This window comes from Caenorhabditis remanei, chromosome X (assembly GCF_010183535.1).
Source record: "Caenorhabditis remanei strain PX506 chromosome X, whole genome shotgun sequence".
Lineage (NCBI taxonomy): Eukaryota > Metazoa > Nematoda > Chromadorea > Rhabditida > Rhabditidae > Caenorhabditis > Caenorhabditis remanei.
Window position 1 is genome coordinate 1,566,462 of NC_071333.1, and position 27,871 is coordinate 1,594,332.

Below are 27,871 nucleotides of genomic sequence, written 5' to 3' on the forward strand. Positions count from 1 at the left end.
TGGACCATCCGTGATACCGAGGCATATTCTCAAACCACTCCGTATCCTACTAGAACCATGCTGTCGTTTTCTCTGTTGTCAGTACAATGCCTTCTTTTTACAGATGCTTATTCCTCTCACAAAAAGCATTTGATGCAGTGAGAGATGCAGTGAGACGAGATCCTGCTTTGCGGACAATAGTTTCTGTATCAAATCTTTTGAAATGTTGCTCAAATGATGTGGATAGGACACTTTTTGCCGAGTCAATTGCAGCAATCATGTCGGACGTTTTCGCTTGAGGGAACGGGAGACGGTTAGTCAATGCCTCAAATATGCAACCAAGACTCCACATATCAACACCAGGTGTTTGTTTTTCATGTGCCCACATCTCTGGAGCTTTATACTGCTCTGTTCCACATGCTGTCAAAGCTCTGAACATCATAAATTGATTTTGAAACAGAAATATAGGAAAACGTACCTAGTGTTGGGGCTAAGACCAAAATCCGTGATTTTTGCAGTTCCGTGGTCACTGAGCAAAACATTTTCTGGTTTCAGATCTCAGTGAAGAACCCCATGAAGGTGACAGACGGCGATTCCGTTGGTAGCGTCATGCAAGATCCAACTTGCATCCTTCTCACACAGAGCTCCTCCAGATATCATTTTTTGTCTCAGGCTGTGGGACATCAATTCCATGATTATGTGAATCTGAGCTGTAGTCGCAAATGAAGTAATAGTTTGTGTGCTGCATTTCAGCCTGAATCAGAATCTCTCTCTCTCTCTCTCGACGACATGTCGGTCGGCCAAATCCGCCAAGGTGTTGGGCAATACCTGAAATATGTAAATTGTTGATATAGTTATAAAAATCTGAAGGATCTCACTTTCATCGCGAACTTTTTACCGGTGCGAACGGACTCCACCAGTTGAACATATCCGAATGTTCCTCCGCCAAGCATTTTACCAATTTGAAAGTTATTGAGACTGTATTCGTTTCCAAAAACTCCACCTTTTGGCTCGTTGAGTTCTTTGACAATGTGGCGTTGATCCGCTGCCGCCACTTCTCCTTTTTTTGGTTTTTGCTGGTTTTGAAGACCACAAATCTTCTCATACTGTTTGTGGAGGTTATCCGACCTAAAAAATGTAACTTTATCAAAAAGAATATTTTTATAACTACCGAAAATTGCATGTAGTTGGTCGTCCAAAGATCCGACAGCAACAACTTGCCCTCAATGTCTTGTATCGGAGAGTTGCCGGGATTTTCCACCAATTTGGTAGACTTCCGAAAAGTTGATCTACAAAAAATTAATTATATTAGAAGTTCTCAAAACATATTTGAGTAATGCAAACTTACGTAATTGTATTGGTTTCCATGAATTGCAAATGAAGGCGACTTATCGTTTCCCTCCAGAAAACCTAAGCACCAGTTTTTTTCTGTTGGGAAAATCGTGTTGTACTGAAAATTGAACGATATAATATCAACCGGTAAGCGGTATTTACAACAAAAAAATTGAGAACATTTCGCGGCAACTAAATAGCGTTAGAAAAAAAATCACAGCAAAAATTGCAATAAATTGGCGAAAATGACGGAAAATTTGAAAATTGTTTCTATACGGAAAGCTATGTACGTTTCGCGGCGGCGACAACTAAAAATTAACACAAATGAAAAATTTATCGGTTTTCAACCGGAATAACGCCTAAAATTACGGTCAAAGTTGCAAAAAAACTCACGAAAATGACAGAAAATTTGAAAATTGTTTTTATACGGGAAACTGTGAACATTTTGCGGCGGCGACAACTACAAATTAACAGAAATGAAAAATTTATCGGTTTTGAACCGGAATTACGCCTGAAATTACAGCAAAAATGAAAAAAAAAATTTGGACAAGGAAAAAATATGAAATTTTTTTTGCTAAACAACGCGCGATAACTGAATAACGGAGTGTCGTTGCTAAAATTGATTTTAAAAAAATTTCGATTATCGAGATTGAATATTTAGAGAGATGAAAGGTGTTGAAAAAAAAAACATTGTTCCAGTCGGAGTCATAGTTACGCACCATCCTCTTTCTCACCTACGGCGGGCGGCATGTCTTTCTTCTTATTCTTTTCGGCAAGCTCGGGGAGAGAGAATGCACAGGCAATTGGTGCTAGCTGATCAGGAAAAGTTTGGGTTAGTTTTCAAACTTTTTGATATGATATGTACATGCATAGAATTATACGTTTTGCTACTAAACAAGTCAGCTTCAATTTACAGAAAACGTGCGGTTTTCTGCCCACAATGCGACGTCATAATGGGATATCGGTATCCAAGGACGGAAACTTGAATATCAAAATTGTTCATATATTTTGCATGCATATGTATTTTTAACAAGTTTTTGTTTCTTTTGTTCCCGAAATTGTTGATTCAAATGTTCCTGATATCTAACAGCCTTGTCATATCCAACTATTTCCATGTTTCTTATTTTTGTTCCTTATCGTGCTCTCATTTAAATGCAAGTACGTCCTGTTACTATGAAATTATCTACCACTTGTTTTCAAAAAATGTATATTCTTTTTGAGATTTTCATAATGAAATTCAAGAGTTTAATTCAATTTTTTTTTAATAGTAACCAGAATATAAAAATTGATGGAAAATTGATTCGCGCTTCACTTTTGTAGTTGACCATTGTAGAAACCTCACTGAAATGCCCAAAGTTGCAATATACAATTAAAAATGCAACAAAGACAGAGAATTTTCAAAAGATTTTAATGAAGGAAAACTATGAGAATTCTTACTAATGGTAACGTTTAGAACGAAAAACTTTAAAACAACATTAATTTTTTCAAAATAGTTAATAAAAAACAAAACAAAATTAGAAAAGTAATGAATAATTACACTGAAATTTGAAGAAGCGTTGTTGAAGTGAAGTTGCACCGAAGATCTACGATTTCAGCGAGAAGACAAGGCGGAGAAAAAGAAAATTGAAAATTTTGTTCACGAAACCAGGGGAAAACTCCCTAAACAAAAAATAAAACGTGGAAAAATTAACTTGAAAACTCCGTATTGAACTGCACGTTGAGTTTGTCTACTATTCGCTGCGTTAATTGACAGAAACTATGTTTTTTTTCGATTCTATGTTTTTGTTTGAAACGAAAAACAAGAAAACGTACAAAAATCTAGTTTAAAACTACCAAGTATGAAGAAAATTAAACTTTTTTTGAAGAAAAAAAGGGATTCGCGCCTCATCACTGGAAGGGAGCCGCGACGCGCACGCAACTCATCTCAATCGAAAAACTTTCTCGTCTGAATTGGAGGCTTTTTGGCATTACCCGGTGTCTGAACCTAAAAAAAAAATTTCGTAGTAAAATCCTAGACCTACTTTAGTTTTCTATTTGCGCCCAAATGCAAGTGCGCCCCCTTGAACACTCGCGTGGATAAAGTTGGTAAAGCAATAGAATTGTCAAACTCGGGAATTAATTGAACTATTTTTTCTTGCGTAGCGAAATGTTAATAAAATTTAAAGCGTCATTTTTGTATAATAGTTGACAACTTTTTTGCACGGAGGTGCTTGTACAAAAAAGTTGTCAACTACAAAAATAAATCTCCACCATTTGTTCTGTAAGGTTTTGTTGAAAAAGGTCAAAATTGTATATCTTTTCTTTTTCCTGTTGAATAATCTTCGTTACTCAAAATTTCATTGGTTTTTATTGTTTTTAGAATTGTATAAGTGCCGTTTTCAACTTTTGACAACTTTATCTATTTTTGAATCTCCAAATAAATGTATCTCAAAATCTGACATTTCTGTAATGATTTTCATACTTCAAAGTAATGCGGACCATCTAAATTATAATGTTTTCACAATGTATCAATCATTAATATTATCTACCAGCAACAACACAATTTCATTAAAAAACTCATTTTGAAAGCGAACAACAATGACTGGTGGAATACTTACGCAACACTTTGACTTTCTTTCACATATAAGCTAATTTTTTTTCTGCACGTTAAACTTCCATTCTGTGGTTTTGCACGTGGACTTGAGCGTCTAATAAGCAGCTGGCTGGAAGCGAATCCTTTTTGACGCCGTTTTCTGCTTTCTTTATTGTGCAACAGGAGCATCACTAAGGATTCCCTCCCAACCTGTCAGATGCTCGATTGACGCTCAAGTCCACGTTCAAACCCACCGACTAAGGCAATAACAAAAATTGAACAAGCGGAAAAAAAGAAAAAAGTTCCGATGTGTTAAGTGTTAGTACCCTTTTTTTTAGATAGTTGAATACAAGTAACAAAACCTAATCTCATACTGTCAAGAATAAATATATTGGAGGAATTCTCCGGTTTTAAACTTTTTTTTCAGATTCTTCATTGTCATTTTCCCTAGGACATCTGTACTCGTCATCGGCACTCCGGTTCGACTTCTCAGCCGCCCGTTCGCTTATCGCAATGTCTGCGTCTATTGTCAGTTCAACACTTTTAGTATTTATTCGTATTTGTTTTGAATATGTTATTTATATGACTTTTCCTTTATTCTTACAATTTTTCAATTTCCTTTTCAGCTTTATGTGTAATTATAGTCTTCACCTTTCCTATGTTTTCCTCACCAATTCACGAAGAAAAATATACCTAAACCAGCCTTTCTCCCCCGCCTTTGAGCAGGCTGGTCTCTCTTCATTCACGTGGTCATTGACTTTCGAATGTGCCCGCATGGCCGAGTGGTTTAAAGCGGCAGTCGTTGTCCAAAGCACGCTAGTTTGGTTTTGCCCGCTGGCTTAGTTTCTCTTCTCTTTCCAAAACCGCTGCGGACAGTGCCTCAGACAGACAGACAAACACCACTTGTCTTTTATATATAAGAATGATGGCCTGAAATCAGCCAATTTACATTATAATCATGGAAATCTAAGCCTAAAAATCAATGAAATCAATTATTTTCCTAGAATTCTATCATTTCTAATATTTCTTTTGAATAATGTTTTATTCTTTTTACTCATTTCGTCGTCGCTCCGATGTTCACTCTTACTTTTCCCGTTGTCGCGTCATCATTTTTCTTCCATTTCGTCACTAAGCGCGCTAATATTACATTTTCCACTCACACATCTATTTAAAATAATAAAAGTACTCAAACAGTTTCACATCCTTGTATTTTTGCTCCATAAGTCTCTTCTTGAGCGTATTTTTTCTGAATGTAAAAATTCTCATACATTCTACAAATAAGCAAAAGCATTACGAGATTAAAAAAGAGATCATCTTCTCTTTCTCAATGATCTCGCGATAACATCTTCTCTCAGCAGTTCTCCAAACTCACCAATAAAACAAAATGACTAAAAGTCCTCGGTCTCTTTTTGGCGCCGGTTCACTCATCTGTCCCAATATTCTCAGTATTGAAATAAAGATCCAAGATAACTGAAAGTCCTCTAATCTTTCTGTATTTCATGTGAAACTGCTGATACTTCCAAAGTTCCGAGTCAAGTGAAAGGCACTTCTGAATCTCACAAATTTACCTGAAATGGATAGAAAGAAACGAAAAGCAATCTTTATTCAAAGAAAAGTAAAATTGGAAAAGCAAAACAAATTGAACATGTAGAAACTTTTGTTTAAAGTTTTCAAAAGGAATTACAGCAGAACATTTTTCAAGCACGCAAGATCGAAAGCATGCAAGCTTGAAAGCATGAAAGCATAAAAGCATGTAAGCATAAAAGCATGTAAGCATAAAAGCACATCAACTTTGGCTGTTTTCAGTGGAAAATGACTGTTTGATAATGTATTTTGGTGTTACCTAGTTTGAATCCACATTTGTATGGGTTAAACAGAACAAAAACAGATTTTTATGTGCGACCTTTTTTTGTAGGGACATTATCTAGAAAGTTATATGTTGTCAAAGTGAAAAACTCCGGAATTTCGCAAATCTTCACTGAAATTAGTCGGTTTTAGAGAAAAATGGCTTTGATTAATTTTCACTTCAAAGGTAGTGTCCCTACAAACAAAAACGTCGACTACAAAAATCATGTGTGCTCTGTTCGACTCAGACAGACAATCAGGTGAGACTGAAATAACCTATCGAAATTGGTCATTTTCTCTGAAAACAGGCAAAATTGATAACCTTGGGAGTGGTTCTGTAAGCATGAAAGCATGTAAGCAAGTAAGAATCAAATTATTGTTCGCATTGGCATTTCTACTTTTTCTCCTCGACATCGGATACGGTAGACTCATCGGTGGCTGGCATTGTTGCATTTGATGCTGAAGTTGAAGTGGTAGATGGTGATGTTGTTGTTGGCACGTCAGGAGTGACACAATTTCCAGTCACCTCGCAAATCATCTCCATGTGATGAGTGAGATCCAGGAAACGGTATATATTGTTTCCTGCCGAATCCGTTTGACAGTCGAAGGAAACTCCAAGAAGTTGGGAAGCAAAGGAATATCTTCTCACAACAATTGTACCGCGCATCATCTGAAAAAGATCATGTAGTTGGATTTCTGATTATATTTGTTTTACCTTGCATGGTCCAGATTCATCCATTTTAGCGCATAAGTAGGGTCCGTCGGTTTCACACTTGACTGGTTTGAACGCGTCTGCTGCAAATTTTCCTTCGCTGAGATGGTATCCATAATGGGCATCCAATGACCACCATATTGCCGTCGAGTTTGCAACACAGACAGGATAAACAATCGACTTGAATGAATGATGAGCAGTTGAAGGTGGTTTCAGGACTGATTTTTTCATCTCGAGTACCATCAAATTGGTAGGAGTCAACTCAGTGCAGCCATCAAGAACCGTGATTCTGACCACCTCGTTTTCAAAGACCCGGGATCGATTGAATTTCCTGTACCATTCCAAATCATAATCAAAACTGGGATAGAACTGTTCAGGAACGATCAAGTGGTTGCCATCGCAGGAAAAATTCTTGATATTCGTTTCCATGTTAGTCAAACTGAGGCTCTCATTGACATGTTTGATAGAATTGACAGTCAGAATATGAAACGGAGTAAGGATTGCTCCTGGAGCCATCGTTGTTACAGCCATCTCGGTTCCATCAACAATCGTCAGGTATTCTGAATAGATTTTGACAGCCCAGTTCAACATTACCCTCTCGTTGAACTCATGGGAAAACCACATCTCCTCCGCCGGATTATCTGAAAAACGGTGTTGTTTACGAGAGAGTTGAGGTTTCAAACTTACAGTAGCCACAGCGTCCTTGAAGCCAGCCATTATTGGCTGAGGTTAATTTTCGAGAGGTAACAGTTGCCACGAAGAACACAGTTAGAACACATATCAAAGCCCTCATTTTTTCAAGAGATCGAGAAGACTGACTGTGTGGTTATTTCGTCAAATTGCTCCGGGTGTTCTGGAAGAAATAAGAAATTGGAATCACTTTGGAAATATCGGTTGTGACGGGTATCACTGAAAAGCTAGAAAAAAACGCTGATGCCAAGTGTTTATTCAATTTTGCTTCTGAGGTCTGGTATTCAAAAAAGGAGGTTCAGATTGGGACCGCTAACAGTTCATTACTTTCCTGACTTATAAAATGTATCAGCAATGTGGTGAATGGGGTATCGAGGCTGTGTGGTGTGAATAAAGGTGTCGGTTTGGCTCCCGGCCACGTGAAAGATTTTTTCAAAACATTTTGCACGGCACTGTATATTCTCGCATAAAACACGTACAATGCCTAAAATAAGGGTATTTTGTCTATCCAAGAGTCAAACAAAATGGGCAGGCTCTTGAAAAGACGTATTTCAGGATTCTACCGCGGGCCTTTTTATGGGGCAATACATGAACGCAGATTAGTTTGAGCAGAGCACCTGACACTGCAAGTTTCGGAGATTGATGTCTAAAAAAGCATAAGTCGTAAGACGAGAAATTTTAATACATGAAAAACGTTGATTTTATGCATTTTTCTAAGATTCGGGCAAATTAAAAATGTTCTGAGAAAATTGCTTTTCGGGGAAAAAGAACAAAAAAGAAACTACTGTAGTTTTATGAGAAACCTCGAGAATAATTGTCCGCGCACTTTCTATCTGATGTCAGCCGTCAAGACGTCGCCCTTTTAAAGGATCCCATTACAGTACGAAAGAGCGTGGACTTCTCTCAGAAATAGTATACATTAGAATTGGACCAATCAGAACGTTGCCTAATTAGCTGCATTTAAAGTCGTTTTCTGTGGCTCTTAAAGAAATGTCATCGTTTTTTTGACGCTACTTTCAAACGGTCTATAAATTTGGTTATAGGTATTTTCGACCACGAGGAGTCCATTTCTGTAGTCAAAACCTTCAAAATGTTCCTGCGAGCTGAGTTATGAGCTCTCAAACTTTTCATATGAGTAAGCCTCTTCACATGGAATTTCAAATCAGCCTTATAAATGAGCCCGCGCGGTTTCATTTGTGTTCCTCAGCGGTTCACCTGTGCTTGTACGTAGCAAAAATAAGAAAATCTTCCGTATACTACTTGTCGATTTGGAATTCCACGCGAAAAAAACTCCTTACTTTTCCTTCTTTCTGAATTAGTTTTTCTCACGACGCTCCAAAAGATTTGATAATTAACTAACTTCATTGAGCCAAACTAATGTCTTCAATTTGCGCTTTTCCTATTATTACATTATCTTTATTATCCTAATTTCAAATTATCTAAACTGATGAACTGAACGTACCTGATAGACTTCACTTCGCTTTGAGCACAACGAAAGATTGGAAGAACGAAAGAATGAAGTTCTCTTGAATGCGGAGGCTGTATTTATACTGAATTCTTTTCGTCCCCGAGGTCTTCTGCGGCTCTCCTACTTTTCTGCTCTATTCCATTACACTTTCTAGAATATGCACTCTTTCTCGTTCGCCTCTAGATGTTCCCTGCTATCTGTTTGGTTTTTTTGGAATGCCATACATTTTTGAGCACTAAATGTTCCTCTGCTCTCTCGGGACTATAGTTTTTTCGAATTGACGCACGTTTCCTGTTCTCTAATTGTGTCGGCTTTCTTATTCATGGCAGCGTTTTTTTTGAGCCACATGCTTTCTGCCCAAGCTCTCAAGAGGCAGCTTCTTCCGTTACACTTTCTGGAATGTGAACTCTTTCTCAATCGTCTCTAGATGTTCCCTGCTATCTGGTCCGTTCTTGTGAGTGCCCATGCATTTTTTAGTGCAAAAAGACAGCTCCTTTCCGTTATTTTTTGCTCAGATGCTCTTTCTTTTCCGTCTATTGAGCTCCCCTGCTTTCTGTTCCGTTTTTATGTATGCCAGGCGTTTTTTTGTGCATCTTTTCTCATATATCTTATTGCGCCGTCTTTCTCCTTGATTGACGGCTCCGTCAGTTTGGGCACACCATGAACCCTTATTTTCTCAAACATCACACATCGAGAATTTCGTTAGCAGGATGAGGGGTCTGGCTGGAAAGCACCGATTTTATTCTTATGAACTATCTGTGAAATCATATTTATTGAGAGGAAAATATTTGCAGGAAAACTCAAAGTCAGAAATTTTCCAGTCCACCGAATCTTCTTCATGTCTGCAATTATGATGAAATCTCACCGTAGAATGATATTTTACACTACTCCTCATCTTCTCGAAGTTCATCTTTCATGTCTAGTGTTATATCCGTGAAGATATATAAACCTGGCCTAGCACCCTAGTTCACGTGCTCTACTTATTGAACTTGTTATTTCCTATGGAAATCAGTTTGTAAATAAACCTGTTCTAAATAACTCGCTTACGGCTCGATCGCACAAACGCAACAGTGGCGATCAGGATCACTAAAGAACGACGAGAGACTCAAGAAGAGAACCACCAAACGACCACAAGAGAAACCAAAGGAGTAGACGATGGTAGAAGAAGCTCAAGGTATGAACGTTCACATTTCGATGGATGAGGTGCTGAAGGCGTTGGCCGACGGACGATTGAAATTGACGACAAAGACAACCGAAGGAGCAGGAACTGGACTCGTGGATTCGATTTCGAGAAGAATCGCAAATTTTGAGTATGAACCAGAAGAAGGTCAGGCATTTGAAGACTGGTACTTGAGATATGGAGACACCATTACGGGTGAAGGCACTGATTTATCAGATGAAGCCAAAAGAAGACTAATAGTGAGCAAATTGAACCAAAGAGACTACAACTATTTTACAAATAGAATCCTACCAGATAAGACGAGTGAGTTCAAATTTGAGGAAATTGTGAACAAACTGAAAGAATGTTTTCCATCGACAAGATCAACATTTGCAAGAAGAATGGAATTTTTGAAAATCATAGACGAAGGCGGCGATTTAGGAGAATACACCGGAAGAGTGAAGAAAGCCTATGCTGATGCCAAATTCAATGAGATGAGTTCTGAACAAGTGCAGTGTTTGATGTGGATAAAGGGTCTAAGAACTAACGGAACAGTTGATATAAGAGCTCGGGCTATGCAGATCATGGAGACAAGACCGACGACGACACTTATTCAATTGGAGCATGAGATCATGAAGTTGCTAGAGTTCAGAGAAGACGCCAAAAACATTGGGGGATGTAGAACTAGTGAAGAGGTATTTGCTGTGAGAAAGATGAGAACTGAGAAAGCGAATGAACAGAAAAGATCGAGCCAGAGACACTTGCAAAGAAGAAAGAAGCAACGTGAGAACGAAGGAAGTTCTGTAGATGAAGATGATTCGGACGAAGAGAAGCCGACGAGAAATCATAATCAGAGAAAGAAGAAATGCCATCGATGTGGAGGTGAGCATAACGCAATGAATTGTTGGGCCAAGAATAAGGAATGTTTTGACTGCGGACGCAGAGGACATGTATCCAAAATGTGCCAAGAACAACAAGATGATGATGAGAAGTCTGACCGGTTGTGTCACAGAGCTATTTATGCAGAAGATGACAGTTATGAGAAGACTCGGATCTATCGAACTATTGAGGTGAATGGACTTGATGTGAAGATGCAGGTGGATACCGGTGCAGACATCAGTTTTATTAGCAGAGAGGACGGGAAAAGATTGAGAAGACCAAAGTTGAAGAGAACAAAAACTGAAATTTTTGATGCTGGCGGATTGAAGATGCAACTGGATGGAACATTCAAGTGCAAGATCAAATACCAGGGAATTGAGAAAACAGTTGAAGCTTACGTCGGAGACGCGAAGAGTTTGTTCGGTTTGGATTGGTTGAAGAAACTTCCGGAAGTGCTGAATCTCGAGAAGATATGGATGAATCATATAGTTGCGAAGACCCCGAACAGAAGTGGAGACATCTACAAAGTCAATGGTGTATACGTGAATGATTCGAAGCCGAGAAAGGGATCGACAGAGGTCGTGAAGAACGGATCGATGAAGAGACATGTGAGACGTTGGCCAGATGAGAAGTTTGTGAAGATTCAAAGGAATCGTGAAGAGACTGGAAAGGAGAGATTCAAGAGTTTCGTGACAAGAAGTCCAAATCCTGGTCGGAAGGAGAAAGTTGGAGCCTTTGAGAGACACGATCGTTGGAAAAAGAAGAACCCTAAAGAGAACTCGAGATTGCAACCTGAACTAAAAGTTAGTTTTCCAGAGACATTGGGGCAGCATGCACAGTGGAATCGTGGCTGGAATCAACAAGGAAGTAGCACACCATCGTTGCCAATCCCACCACAGGCCAGCTTTGCAATGTACCCATGGAGAAACAATTTTGGATGCTCGGAGATGACCGGACGATACGTGTGGATTCCAAATTGTTACGAGATGAGAATGATGAGTGGACCAGATGCCAATTGGAGAGGATTCCATCAGAATGACGTGGCACCCGTGGACTTTCGCTGTTAGAAGGAGAGATGTTATATCCGTGAAGATATATAAACCTGGCCTAGCACCCTAGTTCACGTGCTCTACTTATTGAACTTGTTATTTCCTATGGAAATCAGTTTGTAAATAAACCTGTTCTAAATAACTCGCTTACGGCTCGATCGCACAAACATTGTTATGTCTTCTGGTGGCGGGAGAAGGGACTTATAAAACCATTTATTTACATGGTGAGAATCGGCTTATTCTGCTGATTTCCACGTCTCGATTGGCATTTCCTTGCAATGTGTCCCTTCTCTCCACACTCGTAACAATCTTCATTCATAGTCCAACATCCATCTGATGCGTGTCTTCCTCCACACCGATAACATCCTCGATAAACTCCCTTTCTTTCACTTTTTGCTGCTCGCACCATCCAATTCTCTTGTCCGACGGTTGCGTCCTTCTTTATCTCCATAATCTTCAGAATCTCGGCTTCCAACTTTGCTAAGGTTGTATCCCCTGCTTTCTGTTCCGTTTTTATGTATGCCAGGCGTTTTTTTGTGCATCTTTTCTCATATATCTTATTGCGCCGTCTTTCTCCTTGATTGACGGCTCCGTCAGTTTGGGCACACCATGAACCCTTATTTTCTCAAACATCACACATCGAGAATTTCGTTAGCAGGATGAGGGGTCTGGCTGGAAAGCACCGATTTTATTCTTATGAACTATCTGTGAAATCATATTTATTGAGAGGAAAATATTTGCAGGAAAACTCAAAGTCAGAAATTTTCCAGTCCACCGAATCTTCTTCATGTCTGCAATTATGATGAAATCTCACCGTAGAATGATATTTTACACTACTCCTCATCTTCTCGAAGTTCATCTTTCATGTCTAGAGAATACACTATTTTTGTTGCAAAGATAAGACCGCGAAAGTAATCAGATTCTTTGCTTCCAAGCGAAATTAAAAAAAAGCAGTCATAAAATTGGAGCAGTTTCACGCGAATAATGGTTCACTGAGATGGCGAAATGAATGCTTCAGGAGCAAATATCGGTGTAGTTATTTTGATATATAGTTATTCATAAAATAACAATGAATGTAAACAGTCATAAGAGATCTCGAAGTTAAAGTGTCAAAAAAGTGCAATGAGAAGATATGGAATTTTGGATCTGGGGAATGACTATGACGCATAAGAAAAATTAGATAGTGAACTTAACATCCGTTCAGCAGAATTAACTTAGTACGAAATAAAGAATGCAATCCGAAAATTGGAAAAAAACAATTTGAAAAAGCTGTGGGAATGCGATACTTGCAGTTTTAAGTAGAAAATGGACAACTTTGGTAGTGTGACAGGTCTCACTGATTATCACATAATATTGATTGTTCATGGACTAGACATATCACAAATAGAACTTCAATTTTGTAGTTAACGACTTTTATGTACAAGCTCATCCTAAAAAGTAACAGGTAGTCAACAGCTCAAAAATCTCTTCCACACTCACAAATGTGACAATTTTCAGCTAAAAAATGAACCTGTTGCATTCTTTATGACCAGTACTGTATTTTGAGGGAGACGAAATATGGCGATATTGTGAATTCAGATAAGATCATTTTTAAATAATCGATCCCCCTATGAAATTCTGTGAATATCTCAACTTTTCCTACGCATCAGATTCATTTCAATATAACTGGTTGTTTCAGTGATCTTTTATGACTGTACATTTTCTTATCCAGAGTTTGATTAGTATACTGTATACTGCAACTGACAGTGTTTATAACTGATTGTATCTCAAGATAAATTGGGAAGGTAGGCGAGATGACCTAGTCTTGGGGCGGAGTCATCGTTTTGGGCGGAGTCGTCGTTTGCAATGCAGTTCCTAATACTGATCATCTCCATTCTATTTCTGATTCATTCATTCCTCAATATGGGTTGTGACCAGTGCAACCAAAAGTGGTGATGCATGTTTCTCTATCCTTGCTTTATTCTTTCTTACTTTTTTGTTCATTCAGCTTTGATGCCAATTCTACCCGTCTTCCAACATAACCATTCTCAACAAATATTTTTTCAGCTCAACCACCGTGTTTCAACAAAACTTTAATCTCGGAAAGATGTCAAAACGACATTCAAAAGCAGTGGCTCCATTTCAACCGATTGCCAAGCGTGCCCGGCATGTCCTGGGCGAACAATTTTCTAACTCAAATCAATCGGTTCCACGACAGAAGAAAACGAAAAGAAATCAGGATCATATAGAAACCAAGTCGAATGCTTCACCATTTCAACGGCCTCAGTCCACCACATTATCTGAAGCAGAAAAGAAGAAAAACATGGGACCGACTATCAAGAAGGGAAAGATTAGAATGGGTGTTAGATTTCAAGCCAAAATTCCCCAACTACTCTCAACTGTCCCCAAACAGGACTATAAGGATGAAAAGGATCGCGAAGAAAGAATCTGGGCGCCTTATGAGTCTGATAACAAGAATGTGGTGGAGAAGAAAAAATTAGAGAAGAAGTTCCATGATGATGTCAGAGATGTCTACTTTATGCCAATTTGGAGGCAATTTAATGGTCACATACTTTTTGAGGAGGCTTTGCAGCATTTGATGCAAAACAAGTACAATATGGCTGACAGTTTAGATACCATCGACGAAGTTTTGAAACGTCGTCCGCAAATGATCAAGCATGCCCGCATAGCACAAACTGCCAACTTGGAGTTGTATGGAGTGAATGAGATGGTTTCAATGAGAGATTTGCAGCAAAAAGCGGTTAGTTATTTCTAACAGTTTCTACAAAAAAACTTCATAGTTCTCTAATAAATTCAATGTTTTATATTTTCAGCTTCCCAACTTTTCACTCGATGAAGTGCACCACTACAGCTTCCAATACATCAGAAACTTCATGTTCCACAACTACTGGAATTCCCTCTGTATGTGCAAAGACAAATCATGCACAATTGTGGAGTTTGAGCCAAGAATCGGATGTGTTAACTGCACAAAAAATTCAAGAAATCCAAGTGCTAATGAAAAATTGTGCTTGATTTGTCAGACATATACAGCTTTGACTGGGAAAAGGCGTCCGGCGAGGGATGTTTGTTTCACAGCCGAAGAGGAGAAGACAATCGAACAATGGAATACGAAGGAGCGAGATGTTGGAAAAAGTTTGAGAAGAGATCAATTCGAAAAGTTAATCAAGGATGAAGACATGCAACGACTCAGAAATCTGGATATCACTGAAGAAGAGAAGATTATTCTCAACTTCTCAGACACTGAAACGGAGCAAAATTACTCAAGAATGAACAAGAAAGCAAAGGGAAAGTATCTTATCGATCAACTGAAATCATTCAAGTTGCCTCTTTTCGCTTCTTGCAATTGCAAAGGTGTAAAGAAAAGACAAGATCTTATTGTAAAACAGGAACTCGTACTCCCAGATGAATGTTTTGGCAAAGATTACATAATGGAATTCCTCGGGAACTTCAATCCGTGGTTTGATCTCAACGAACAAATGGAAAAGCAGAAGGATCAGTAGGCGGGTGGGACAACTCAAAAGAAGCTCAAAAAGTGATTCACATTTCTAATTTTTTCACATAATTTTCTGTTTTATGAATTGAAACATAATTCAAAATTGTTTTCTTTCTGTCCATGTCTCATATTTTATTCAGTTTCTTTTCCTCCACTTTTTTATGAGTCATTTTTTGTGTTGTTCTTCTTTTTTTTCCTTCTTATATTTTACTCTCAATAAATATGTCAAAATAGTAAAGTTATTTCTCGATGACACTTATATTTTTTATTATTTCATCATTTTGCCATCTACATGTGGTCTGCCCAGGTTTCAGCATCAGTAGATAAGCATACGAGTAACTCGAGCGGTGGTACTGGTAGCACCATGCAGAAAGTATTCATAAACAATATGCGTATTCTTTATATTGTTAGAGTACTTTAGTCTCATAGCATCGCCGAAACTCTATCAGTTTCTAAAAGATCCACGGCACCGACGGGCTACCTGTAATATTGCTTTTTCCTACTCCGAGCTCTACACGGTATCTCGGTTTAGGGGCATTTTGTAGAGGCGAGATTCAAAGTACAGCAGAATCTGTCCTGGACAGCTTTCTAATTTTGCCTCAAAAACCAATACTTTTTCTCCTAACCATCTTTTTTTGAACACCGTTATCCGCATACCAGAGTTGCATGGAATTCCGACTTCCGACTTCCGACTTCCGGGCATTTTTTCCATTCATACTTCCGACTTCCGACTTCCGGATAACAAAAATCACTTCCGACTTCCGACTTCCGACTTCCGGATAAGGAATTTTACTTCCGACTTCCGTCATTCCATAACTGTGGAATTTTCGAAAAGTGCATTTCGCAAAAATGCATGGAAAAATGGTCTAAAAGGACAGAAAATAGGCTGTTCTTCAGCCAAAAACTAACTTTTCCACTGATTTTCGCGAATTTTATGATTTTTCTCTTGGAGTTTTTGAAAGTTTGAGAAAAAATCTAATTCCGACTTCCGACTTCCGACTTCCAACTTCCGACTTCCGGGCGTTTTTTCACTTCCGACTTCCAAGTTCCGACTTCCGGATAAGGAAATTCACTTCCGACTTCCGACTTCCGACTTCCGGATAAGAAAATTTCACTTCCATGCAACTCTGCCGCATACCCAACACTATCATCCGCACCACGCTATTGCTCTCTTTTACCGGCTGCTCATCTGCCCCCGGCTCACAAACTCCAAGTAAACCTATAAATGCTCACTTCTTCGATCTCAAAGCTTTCATTCGAATCTCTCATCTCACCTCATTTCTTTACCTCAACGAGCTTTTATTTGATCCTAAAAATGTGTTCTACTCTATTTATTTTACCCGTTTCAATTGAAAATTGTCAACTTTGAAAGGGTGCCGTGGTATCAATAATTGCCCCAAAAAGTTAAAGTTAATAAATTAAACAGAACGAATATAAAAGTATATTTTTGTAGTTTATAACTTTGATTTGAGCTGTTCAATTAAAATCACTATAACTCTCTAGAAAGAGCCACACAAAAAAACTGCCGAGTACAAAAATGCATCTTTACTTTTGATCTGTACAATCCATAAAAATTTCACTTTGCGGGACAATCAGTTTTACCGTAACACACTCTCAAAGTTTTTTTCGCTCTTCTTGCTGATCAGCTAAAAATGTCTACATTTTCATTCTGACAATAAAATTATAAAAACTCAAGAAGACGTATTCCCCTTCTCTGTTATTTTTTTCACAACTTTTTTTGCCAAAATCCATTTTTCTTGTCCTTCCAACATAATAATTGGTGATTCAACATTCATTTTTGTGTTATTATATCTTTTTCCACTACTTTTATGCTTGTGGTGTACAAAATTAAGAAATTTGGATAATTATCAAACTTTTCGGGGTAAAGTTTGAGCGATATTGCCAAAAAATTGAGAGTTTGGCGCGCCGTTGACGCGTTCCTCATCGAGGCGCGCTCTCCATCGGCGAGCGTTCTGGACAAAGTCCCCCCTTCCAACCTCCCCCTTTGCCGAACGAAGTGTTCTTTTCTTTGCCAGTGGTAACCATTGCGTGTCGACCCGCATTTTTTATTTGCTCTCCTCTCCTCAAAAGCGTTACTGGTCGTATCAAAAACGAGAGAGAAAAAGAGAAAAAGAGAAGAAGTGAAAGTGATGACGTCGTCTTAGGATGGTCGAAGCGGGAGAACAGTTGCGAAACACTCGTGATGTCGTCTGCGTCTCTCTCTCACTCCCTCTCTTTTTTCTATCTCTTTTTCTTTTCTCTCTTTTTATTGTCTCTCCATGCTTGCTTCTTCCCGCTTCTTCGGTGCCCGCCTGGCGCTTTTACACACTATGTCACGTTCCGTTTTCACCAACGTTTTTATCGGTTTTTTGTCTTGCTCACTCTTAAATTTTTATTTCGAAAACAATCGTAGGACAACTTTCAGGTAATGTGATAGAGGAGAACATCAAATCAAACGAGAAAGAAAACGAACACCTTATGTCATCCACATCTTCTTCCACTGTCTTCATCAGGTTGGCGGTTCCTGGCAACGAAAACGGCCGCAACCAGCACATTGATGACCAAGAACAATTTGTTATAAAAGTAAGTATTTCACTTTTCTTTTGTTAAACTATGTATACTAAAAATACTTATTTCAGTTCATGACAGAAGACAAAATTTTAGACGAATTTTATGCCAAAACGAAAGCCGAAATTGACGGGGAACGGCTCAAAGTAAGCAGCGAATGTGAGGACCCATTTTTCGAAACTACGTTCCAAGTATGTTTTATTGGTTTTGAATTGTTAAAGCAAAACAGTGAGAAAAAAGAAGAACGAGGCTACATTTTTGTAATTTACTATTTACTGGTATTGGTATTGAGTTTAGAAATATAAACTTTTGAAATGTTCTGTTTTTTTCTTAGAAAAATTGAAATTCCGAAAATTGGTTTTTTTGACACGATAACACGACGACCCCAAAAAATGCTAATTGTAGGAAAGAATGAATAAATTCCATAAATAAAAACTAAAATATGTTTTGATTGAATTTTTCCATAGCACCGCCCACTTTCCAGATAAGTGCTTTTCAAGATCGCATCTCGTCTCTTCCTTTTTTCATAGGCGCTTTTTCCAAAATGGCCGTAGCTATGTGAAAACAGACCACTAGAAGTTAGTAGTCTAGCTTTTCAATTGTTAAAAAAATAAATTTACAAAATTTTAAATTCACAAGACTCCCCCGTTCCAACCTTCTCAATCTTAAATTCTTTCAGATCAAGCCCGCCAATGGGCTCGTCTTTTTGCTACCTACTTTCCTCGACGGCGTCTCATCTTTGGTGTGCGAACTGAAGAAAAGAGTAAGAATCATAGTTTAAAAGTATTTGGAAAGTACATTAAATTTTTCAGTTCCGTGAACTATCTGGAACAGTGATTTTACAAGATCCGGCTCTATTCAATCAGAGCTTGCAGTAAGTTTTTTTTTTGAAAAAGTCGCCACTAAACAAAAAATTGATCACTTGTTTCAAAAAAACATGATTATATAAATAGAACAAGGGCTATACATTCGTAATTAAAATTCTTATGATTGCCCCGAACATTTTTGAAAAATCTGTTTCCAACTACAGCGGAGATGGGAAGACAGAAGAGAATATTGCAAAGAGTGATTCAAAGAGAGCAGCTCGCGCTAGCAGAAAGCTGATAAATGTCTGTTGAGCCGGCACGGCCCGATCGGCCCGGTGTCAAAAATGTGCCCAATTTTTTCACAGAATGTTTCAAAGACTTTCGAACTTTTAACCAGAAACAGTTAAAAACTTTATGTACTCTTGAGTTTTTATCGATATTTGGAAATATAGTCAAAAACTCATTTTTGCAGAAAAATCAACAAAAATTCAAAATTTCAATTTTTGTACTAAGACCCCGCCGCGGCTTGTGGCAAATTTGCTGTAAGATGATTTATTTCAATCAATCAAACGTAAAATTGGTCACATTTTACAACATCTTCTATAGTTCTTTTCCGTTTGGAACTATGCGTATTTAATTTAAAATTTGGGCACCGCGCGACGAAATGGGAAGAAACGCCAGAGAAGCAACACTTTTTCTCCTCGCGTACCGTTAAAATTTCAAACACCAGTTTCTGTTTTTTTATTTTTTTATTTTTTTAAAATTTTTGAAAATTCAACTAATTGTGATCTACGTTTTGCTTGTTAAAAAATTATTATATAAAAATCTTTATACATCTTCGAGATGTGCAAGGAGACGCAAAGAAACGCTGCACGCTTTCTCGCCTCCTCCCTTGTGTCTAGGTACCTGCTTTTAATTCCCACTATCAGAAAAGTGGGTATAGCTTTCAAAAAATTGTCTATTATAGAAATGTAGTCTTTGTTTCAATCTATCTAGTCTTGTAAATTTCTAATTATTCCATAATTGCTTGACTCTACCACAAGCGTTCAAACTTTTTCTTCTAACAAAAGTTTCTTTCAGTCCCTCCATCCGAAAACAGCCAACCGAACGCATTCTCTTTGGAAACATCTTGAACGATGAGTTCTACAATCATTTCAATGTTTTCTTCAAGCCAGGATTTACTTCAACTAATCGAAATGGCCCAGAGATAAACACGATCCAGACGCATTTCGAATTCGACAAAGTTTGGCCGGTGACCACGGAGTTCACTGTGGAGGAGTATGATGGTAACAGTGGAACTTGGGTTTTGGCGAAGTATCTGATATCGGTAGAAGGAGATGCAATCCGGCAGATCATAGTCGATCAACGCCATCAGCCTCTGCAAGGATCATGTGTGAAACGAATCTACTTTGTGATGAAGACCCCGGTGGTTATCAAAAAACAAGTGAATCCAATGAGTGCCCCGGAGAAGAAAACTTTTTCGAATCGAGTGTTGGATCTGCCATGCGGACACAATCCAAATCTGAGGTCATCCGAAAAAGTGCTTACGGAAAATAAGGTATTCTGCTTGGAATTCGGATACAACACTTTCGATCAATATACATTTCACATAATACTGTCGAGGCTCTGCTGTAGATGGAACATTCCAATTGAATGTGGAAGATTTTTTGACTACTACAGGAAAGACATTCCACATGTCATCGAAGACCACAAAATAAGTCCATACATTGCGGAGAAGCCATGTGATTTGAGCAATCGAGATTTTTCGGACTTCCTGAATGCTATTTTTCCACAGCGACAATCAGGAGGCGACAGAAAGGTTGCGGATCGAATCAGCGAAAGACGATTCACGTACACATACCTCATTGAAGCTTTACTGTCAAGGTAAGTTCTGGATGTTCAAGAACTATTTTTGAAACCGTTTTCTTTTTCAGAGGATCCTCAGTCAAAGATCAACTCCTGTTAAATCGTGACAGATGGTTGAAATTTTTGAGAATTATCTATGATCATGTGGATGACGATGCGGGTAACTCCTTCTGGCAACGACACAATGTGAGTGTGTGATTTTTCAGTCTTAAACACAGAAAATAAACAAAAATTTGAAAGAAATCTACAAATATTGAAAAAAAACCCGCTCAAATTGTATTTTTCTTGAACGTGCCGACGTATTATCTACGTTGATTCAGTTCCTGCAATGATACCCTCCTGAGTTTTTATGAGGATCAAGTTATGACCTAGTAAAACTTTTGTTGATGCTTTACGGGGTCATAACGTAGCTCTCATGCAACTTTTCACAGATTTTATTGCATGAAAAGTTTGAAATTTTATGTGCGGTGTAGCTTATTATTTGAAACTAGGGCTATCAAAAAGAAAAGTGGAAAAAATATCTTCATAGGTTTATAACAGTTTGCAAACTTGATAACCTGTCATAGTTTGATTTATGATCGAAGCTAGAATTTAAGTTCATCATTTGAAAATCCATAACATCTGAAAATAGTGCTAGATTACTGCATTTGATCATTTTTGGCGTTATCTTGCGCTCTGGAACATTTTTTTCTGATAGATTGGTTAAATTTGAGGTTTTGAAGTTTTGAAGTACCCTTTTAGTGTACTTGTTTTAAATTTAACGTTGCTGTTTAGAATAAACGCGTTGTTTCATTTTGTAGTGAACAGCTTTCTTTTGTTTCTTACAGCTTTTGCAATGTGCGCTCTCTAAAGCATCGCTCGTCTGCCCGTCCGGGCTTGATAACTGTACTCTGCGAAAGCATGAATTAGTACTAAAGACAAGTACAGAAAGTGAAACACTACAAACGTGTAGCTCTAGTTTTGATCTACAGAACGGTGTAAACATGAAAACTGTGTGATAACGTAGTAGAAATATATCTTCTTTTCAAATTAGTTTTATTTTCGATATTTTTTATCTGAAAAAAAGTGTTTTCAGCTCTGCGAAGCCGCGCTTGAAGATCTTCTGAATCATGTCGACAATCGTCCTCGGCTCGGGGACCTCATAAAGGTTTTCAAACGATTATGCCTTGCCAGAAAAGAGAGTGGCCTCAGTAATCAAATTACTGAGGAAGAATGGAAGGAAGGCTATAGAAAAGTGCGAAAAGTGATTCTTACTCCAACTCGAATAATTTTTTTGGCACCGGAAACAATAATGGCCAATCGAGCAATCAACGGTGCCGATCACGATGGAACTCGTATTATAAGAGCCACATTTCGAGATGACAACTTCCAGAAGATGAGGTACAATCAATTGAGAGACTTGTTAGAGGAAAGAACACTCAATCATCTGAGGGACGGATTTGTCATCTATGGAAGAGGATTCAGCTATCTTGCTTCTTCAAATTCCCAGATGCGAGATGGCGGGGCTTACTTCATGGAAAGATGGAATAAGACACAGCTGGCAGAATATAAAGAGAGATATCCAAGAATCCGTTTTCCAGATCCATCATTCAAACCAAAAATCATCGATTACCGGAAAAAGCTTGGAAAATTCAGTAAGACCGGCAGCATTCCCAAGGCCATGGCAAGACTGGGACAGTGCTTCACACAAGCGAGACGTTGTGATGGAGTAGAGATCTGTTTGCAAGACTACACTATGATAGTAGACGCTGTTGGCGGTGCGGGACAATACAAGTTCACAGATGGCGTCGGATGCATCTCTGCCAGGCTTGCAACAAAAATCTGTCAAAGCATCTCCATCAAATGTCTACCTAGTGCATACCAAATTCGGTTCAGAGGTCTGAAAGGAATGCTGGCCATCGAACCAAGTATTGATGAGATTGCCGACTATTTCCTGAATATCTATCGAAAAGGATTTATGATAAAGGAGTCTATAGAATCGGCTGACTTGGAACCTTATACATTCAAATGCCTCTTTCGTGGTAGCCAACTGAAGTTCCACAGCAGTCGAGGAAAAGTTGAAGAGTGGCCCATCGAAATGGTCAAATGGTCCTCTCCAACACCAGTGACTCTCAACAAACCATTCATTAACATTCTGGATCAAGTATCCGCTATGCAGTCACTGAAATGTCATAAAAGAGTAACGGCTCGAATAGAAGAGTTGCTCTCAATGGAAATGGTTAACTACTCGAAATGGATTGTAAATGAGGAGCAATGTCGAAACAGATTAGAGGGAATGCCACGGCGAGTTCATTTTGCGACGCTGGAAAGGAAGTATGGATTTGTGTTGTCGGCAGAGCCATTCTTCAGAAGTATTGTCAAGGCCGCCATTGATTCGTCCATGTGTGAGTTGAAAGTTCAAAAAAGATTTCAGCATTTAGCTTGTTCTAGTGTCTACAGTAACTAATTTTCAGACAATTTTGTGACATAGATGTTAAAAAAACATCAATATGTAATAGTTATCAACTTATAAAGCTAATGTTTTGCAGCAAGACTCCTGCGCAAACTTCAAATCCCCATCCCCAGCCATCTTGGACGCTCAGTGTTCGGAGTTGTCGATGAAACTGGACAATTGCAGTACGGCCAAGTCTTCGTCAGATACACGGAGAACGTCGACAACAAAAGTCCATTGAAGGACTTTGGAACTACCTTGAAAGGTGAGAATTAGTGAAAATTCAGTGAACTTTAAAAAAGTCGGGGATACAAAGGTTTCAGTCATTTGTAATGCGTGTAAATGGAAAATGAGGCTACACTTTTGCGATTTGAAAAATTTTGATAACTATACAAAGTTTCATAGTGAGAACACCGAAAGAGACGGACGCCGAGAAACGAGACTCCCGTATCTTTATTAATTTGTATACTTCAAAATATAGAAACAAAAGATTCCGTCTCTTCCACCCTTATCACAAGATGGGCATTTGTAAAAGACGCGTACCGCAAAAGCAAACATAGATAGTGAAAATTAGTCACCTACCAAAATGTAGCGCTAGGTTTACTCTGCCCGAAAATACAAAATTTGAAAGTCATTAATTGATTCTCACATGACAGGGAGCAAATAACAATGTTTCAGGAAAAGTCCTCGTCACGAAGTTTCCGTCCTTGTGCGAAGGGGATGTGCGCATGTATGAAGCCGTGGATATCCCCGAATTGTACCATCTCAAGGACGTAATTGTTTTCCCTCAAACAGGTCCACGATCGCAACCAGACGAGATGGCCGGGTCTGATCTGGACGGCGACGAATACGCCGTCATCTGGGACCCGGAGTTGTTTTTCGAGAGGAATGAGCCAGCATTTGCTTATTCCTCCGATAAACCCGAAGTCCCGTTTACCTCATCAGAGATGGATCATAAGATGAATCTATTTTATGCAGAGTACATGAAGCAAGAAGATGTCGGAGTGACGTCAACAAATCACCTGCACCAGTCCGATCAATTCGGAATTAACTCGGATGTTTGTAATGCGATAGCCGTGAAAAATGCGATGGCATTAGACTACTCCAAGTCAGGTGTCGCCCCGCCACCTTTGACAAGTGAATGGACTTTTAATCATATCACCGGAATCAATGAGCCGCCCGAACGATCGGAGAGACGGCCGGATTTCGCTGCAAATCGATATAATGGCAATGTATCCTATCAATCGTCCCGTCTTCTTGGGCAATTACATCGCGAATTGCGATGTGTGAATGATGTGCTCGCGTCGTCATCAGCGAAGCAAGTTCCCATTGAACTCGACCCACTATTGGTTTGGAAAAGATGGGAGAAGTACGCTGAAGTCGCTCGCGTTCAAATGATTAGATATAATGGCCAACTGCGATCGATAATGGACACATTTGGTATTAACACTGAAGCAGAGATCTTCTCGGGATGTTACCGGGAGATCCGAAACAGACATTCGGAGAGAGAGCAAGACGACATGAGTCTCTACAATACGGAAACAATAATCGAGACTCAAATGACAGAGATCTACAGAAAGTATAGAGAGCAGTTCTTCGCCGAGTTCCTGGAAGGGGAGAACGCCTATATGAGGCTTACGGAAGTAGAGAACTCAAGAATGAGCGATGATGAAAAGGATGTGTTGAGAAGAGTCTGCAGGGAACCAAATAACAAAATGATGGCAAAGGCTGTGGCTTATTACAGAGTTTGTTATGGTAAGTTGGACAGTTTTGTATTCAAAAAATTTGGAATCTAACTAACTTTGAGGGCTCACAATTTTTAACACATACATCAGATCGATATATTGTTATCATAATTTGGTAGATCAAACTTAGAGTTACATTTCTATAATTCGTTTCCTTTCGTTATCTCTTTCCTATATTGAGATATGGTACTTTAATGATGGCAGCTTGACGAAAAGGCTCAAAATCTAGAAGACGTAGGAAAAGTATTCAATCACAGTATTAGATAATTATGATTGATCTGTACGACACGATTAAAATTATCAATTCTTGTCTATTTATTTGGATGATACAACTTCAATCAATTTATCATTTTTAGCAGCTGCTCAGAAGACTGGAGACCAAAAACTGTCGTTTGCTTGGATAGCATATGACATTCTCAACACAGTCAGACAAAAAAACGTGTTTGCGTCTGACGACATTCCAGTTCCCCGTCCGCCACAGTTTAAGGTAAGGTTTTTGAATATAGGTCAGAGTTTGCTTCATAACGTTCAGAATGATTTCGAAGTCTCAAAATATATAGAAATTAACTGATTACATTAAGGGCGTCAGCATTATAGTTCATGTTTGGTTACTATGCAGACTTTTTAGTTATACATATGCCTGTGGGGCTTCGACACATACCTAGCTCAATTAGAAGGCGATTTTTTTTAATGAGGGAAGTTAATTAACGTTTACAAAAAACGTGGATCAAATTTTCAGGCAATCTGTAACCACAGAAAAACCTTCATAGAGGATGACAAACAGGAATGTATGAAAAACGGTGGTATACATAAATTTGGTAAATTCATTGACCGACTTTTGGTTACCTCGAGCCCATTTGCGCCGCCGATATTGGATAAACAAGAGGAAAGAGCGACGGATATCATTATTTCCTATGTTCAAAACAATTTGGAACTACAGAAATGTCTATTCATTATCGAGTCATGGGCAAAAGCGAAAGGATTATTGAGCGATAACTTGAAAAGTGAGTGGAAACCAATTACAGATAATGTTCAAATTTTTTGAATAGCACATGTTTTAGGAAAAATTGTCAACTAGAGCTCTATTTTCTAATACAGCTCTATTTTTGATTTACCAAATCGTTTTAACGTTTTTCGAAATGATTCATTATTTCAGCACCGCAGAGTGGTCTCAAATGGTATCACCTCTCATTGATGGTCATTATGGTGGGCACCAACAAATTGGGATCTCTTATTGACGAGAATCAGAGACAGAGCGAATCGAATATCATTGATTTCGTAAGTCTCAATTTTCAGTTTTTGTATGTTAATTTTCTTAATTTATTTTCAGATACCACCATCAAAAATAATTAGCCAAGCACCCAGAAACCAATATTCAACGGCGAACCAAGATCCTCCGAACCCTCGAAAACTGACAGATACGGATCTCGATCGTCTAACTCTCTCATTCTTCCACTACCTCTCCACCCAAGACTTCCGACGTCTCCGAAATCTGAACTTCAAGCCATTCGGTCTGAGCAGTTTGTTTATGAGAGGAGAATGGATTGAGTACCATAGAGCGGCCACTCAGACCTACTTCAATATTTTATTGAATCTGAGATTTGACGATCTCCCGATTTCCACGGACCGCATCTTGGACAGAAGAAGTAATGTGATCGAAGGAGATCCGTTTATCGTTGAACTTCCATTCGGAGTCAAAGAGAAAGAATTGTTGGAAAAGTTGAGAGAAAACTCAACATGTGTGGAGATTCAAGGCAGAGTGGACAAGAAGTTCGTTGAGGGAGTTGGTGAGTTGTTTTTAATATCAAACTTTTAAGAGCTCGTCACGGAGCATAAAAATTTTATGCGATTTCAAAACTTATATAAGTCGAAAGTTTACACCCACGGCTACATTTTTGTTGTTGTTGATATTTTTCTATTTCTCTTTCTGTTTGAAATATGGGTTTCATAAGAAAGACGCGCTGGCTGCTGTCATACTCACTTTTAAGGACGCATCTTAAACATCTAGCAGAGATATCAAAAAGTTGATAACAACAAAATCATAGTTCCGATTTTGATCTATCGATAGATATAACTTGTGAGACACTTAATCAAAATCTGTTCCCGTGACGAGAACTCAAAAATTAACATTGTATTTTGTAGAATGAAATTGAATTTTTCAGAACGGTTCGTCATCTCCTGCCGTGGGACAATCGAGGCAATCAATCAACTAAAAGATTTTGCCATTATCAAGGTAAGAATTTGAAAACTGTTCCTTCTCGTCTCGGTGATTAGGATGATGTGGTGGAGAATGAGCTTTTTTGAAGTTGGTGTCAGAAATTGAGATTTTATCTAACATTAAGCTTATCTTTGCAATGACTACGCAACCTTATCGCATACAGTACCAGCCAAAATATCATATTTGTGTAAATGATGATAGTTTATTATAATTTTTGCAAGACTGACATTCTACAGCGAAACGCCTAAGGCGATGATAAACTTACTCAATTTTTAAAAAAATTGCACTATTTTGCACTGAAACTGGTTGATTTGAGAGAAGGCATCCGTACAAAAAAGTAACCAACTACAAAAATGAAGTTCTGCTCTAGGTCTGTTCGATCCTGCAAAAAGTTATTTTGCGGGACGGTTGGTTTTTACTATGACACACTTTCAAAATTTGGGATTAAACTGGTTCTGCCGGTACTGCAGGTCAAATCACGCTTTTTTAAAAATGAATACGCTTTGATAGACGCCATGAAGAAATAAGCACCGCTAATCAAACATTCAGCTTATCTTATATTCAATTTTTCAGTTGCCTCGCTACCAATATCAACAAAACGAGAGAATGGCCAAACCTCTTGCCCATCTCGTCTACTATCAAGTGATGGGCGAGAAATATGTTGACAAGAACCCGAATCGACCAAAAAATCAGAAAAAGGACAAGGGTAGAAACCGCAGAAGCATGCCAGAGCGGCAAGTTTCGATGCCTGGTCCAATTGCCCCCCGCCGAGGAGGACAATATGGACATGCGTTCCAGGGCGGACCTTCCAGGCAGACCGTCGGCGGTGCGATTCAGGAGTTGAGTGAAGACAGATATTAGATTTCAAAGTTATTCCCTCCCCCCTTAGTAACTAGTCATCTTTTCCAATTTTCGCCACTTTTTCCCTTTTTTCCGTGTTGCTTACTTGAATTTTCTGATTGTCTTACCGATGTATTGTAGTTATGTCCCTTCCATTCCATTCCAAATCAAACTTTGTTTTTTATTGATCTTTTTAAAGTTTCTAAACTGGTTAGAAAT

The 27,871-nt window shown here is 38.6% G+C and overlaps 5 protein-coding genes across 5 annotated transcripts; 3 read left to right on the forward strand and 2 right to left on the reverse strand.

Annotated features, from left to right (window-relative positions):
* Positions 1–97: 97 nt before the first annotated feature.
* GCK72_022343 (uncharacterized protein) lies at positions 98–1,347 on the reverse strand (the record flags this gene model as incomplete). The annotated part of the gene is made up of 4 exons (XM_053734769.1): positions 98–410; positions 618–807; positions 878–1,107; positions 1,328–1,347. 4 exons carry the CDS (start codon positions 1,345–1,347, stop codon positions 98–100), a joined length of 753 nt encoding a protein of 250 aa, XP_053578335.1.
* Positions 1,348–6,122: 4,775 nt separating this feature from the next.
* On the reverse strand, positions 6,123–7,233 carry GCK72_022344 (uncharacterized protein; the record flags this gene model as incomplete). Its single annotated transcript, XM_003096752.2, has 3 exons — positions 6,123–6,398; positions 6,444–7,081; positions 7,128–7,233. The coding sequence occupies 3 exons, from the start codon at positions 7,231–7,233 to the stop codon at positions 6,123–6,125; spliced, it is 1,020 nt and encodes a 339-aa protein (XP_003096800.2).
* A 2,520-nt stretch (positions 7,234–9,753) lies between these two features.
* GCK72_022345 (uncharacterized protein) lies at positions 9,754–11,703 on the forward strand (the record flags this gene model as incomplete). Its single annotated transcript, XM_053734770.1, has 1 exon — positions 9,754–11,703. The coding sequence occupies one exon, from the start codon at positions 9,754–9,756 to the stop codon at positions 11,701–11,703; it is 1,950 nt and encodes a 649-aa protein (XP_053578336.1).
* Positions 11,704–13,771: 2,068 nt separating this feature from the next.
* GCK72_022346 (uncharacterized protein) lies at positions 13,772–15,185 on the forward strand (the record flags this gene model as incomplete). The annotated part of the gene is made up of 2 exons (XM_003096712.2): positions 13,772–14,425; positions 14,499–15,185. The coding sequence occupies 2 exons, from the start codon at positions 13,772–13,774 to the stop codon at positions 15,183–15,185; spliced, it is 1,341 nt and encodes a 446-aa protein (XP_003096760.2).
* Positions 15,186–17,656: 2,471 nt separating this feature from the next.
* GCK72_022347 (uncharacterized protein) lies at positions 17,657–27,673 on the forward strand (the record flags this gene model as incomplete). The annotated part of the gene is made up of 15 exons (XM_053734771.1): positions 17,657–17,761; positions 17,818–17,937; positions 18,426–18,509; positions 18,559–18,620; positions 19,633–20,436; positions 20,487–20,604; positions 21,494–22,802; positions 22,947–23,114; positions 23,528–24,604; positions 24,951–25,081; positions 25,334–25,598; positions 25,751–25,872; positions 25,925–26,381; positions 26,757–26,827; positions 27,386–27,673. The coding sequence occupies 15 exons, from the start codon at positions 17,657–17,659 to the stop codon at positions 27,671–27,673; spliced, it is 5,181 nt and encodes a 1,726-aa protein (XP_053578337.1).
* Positions 27,674–27,871: the final 198 nt, after the last annotated feature.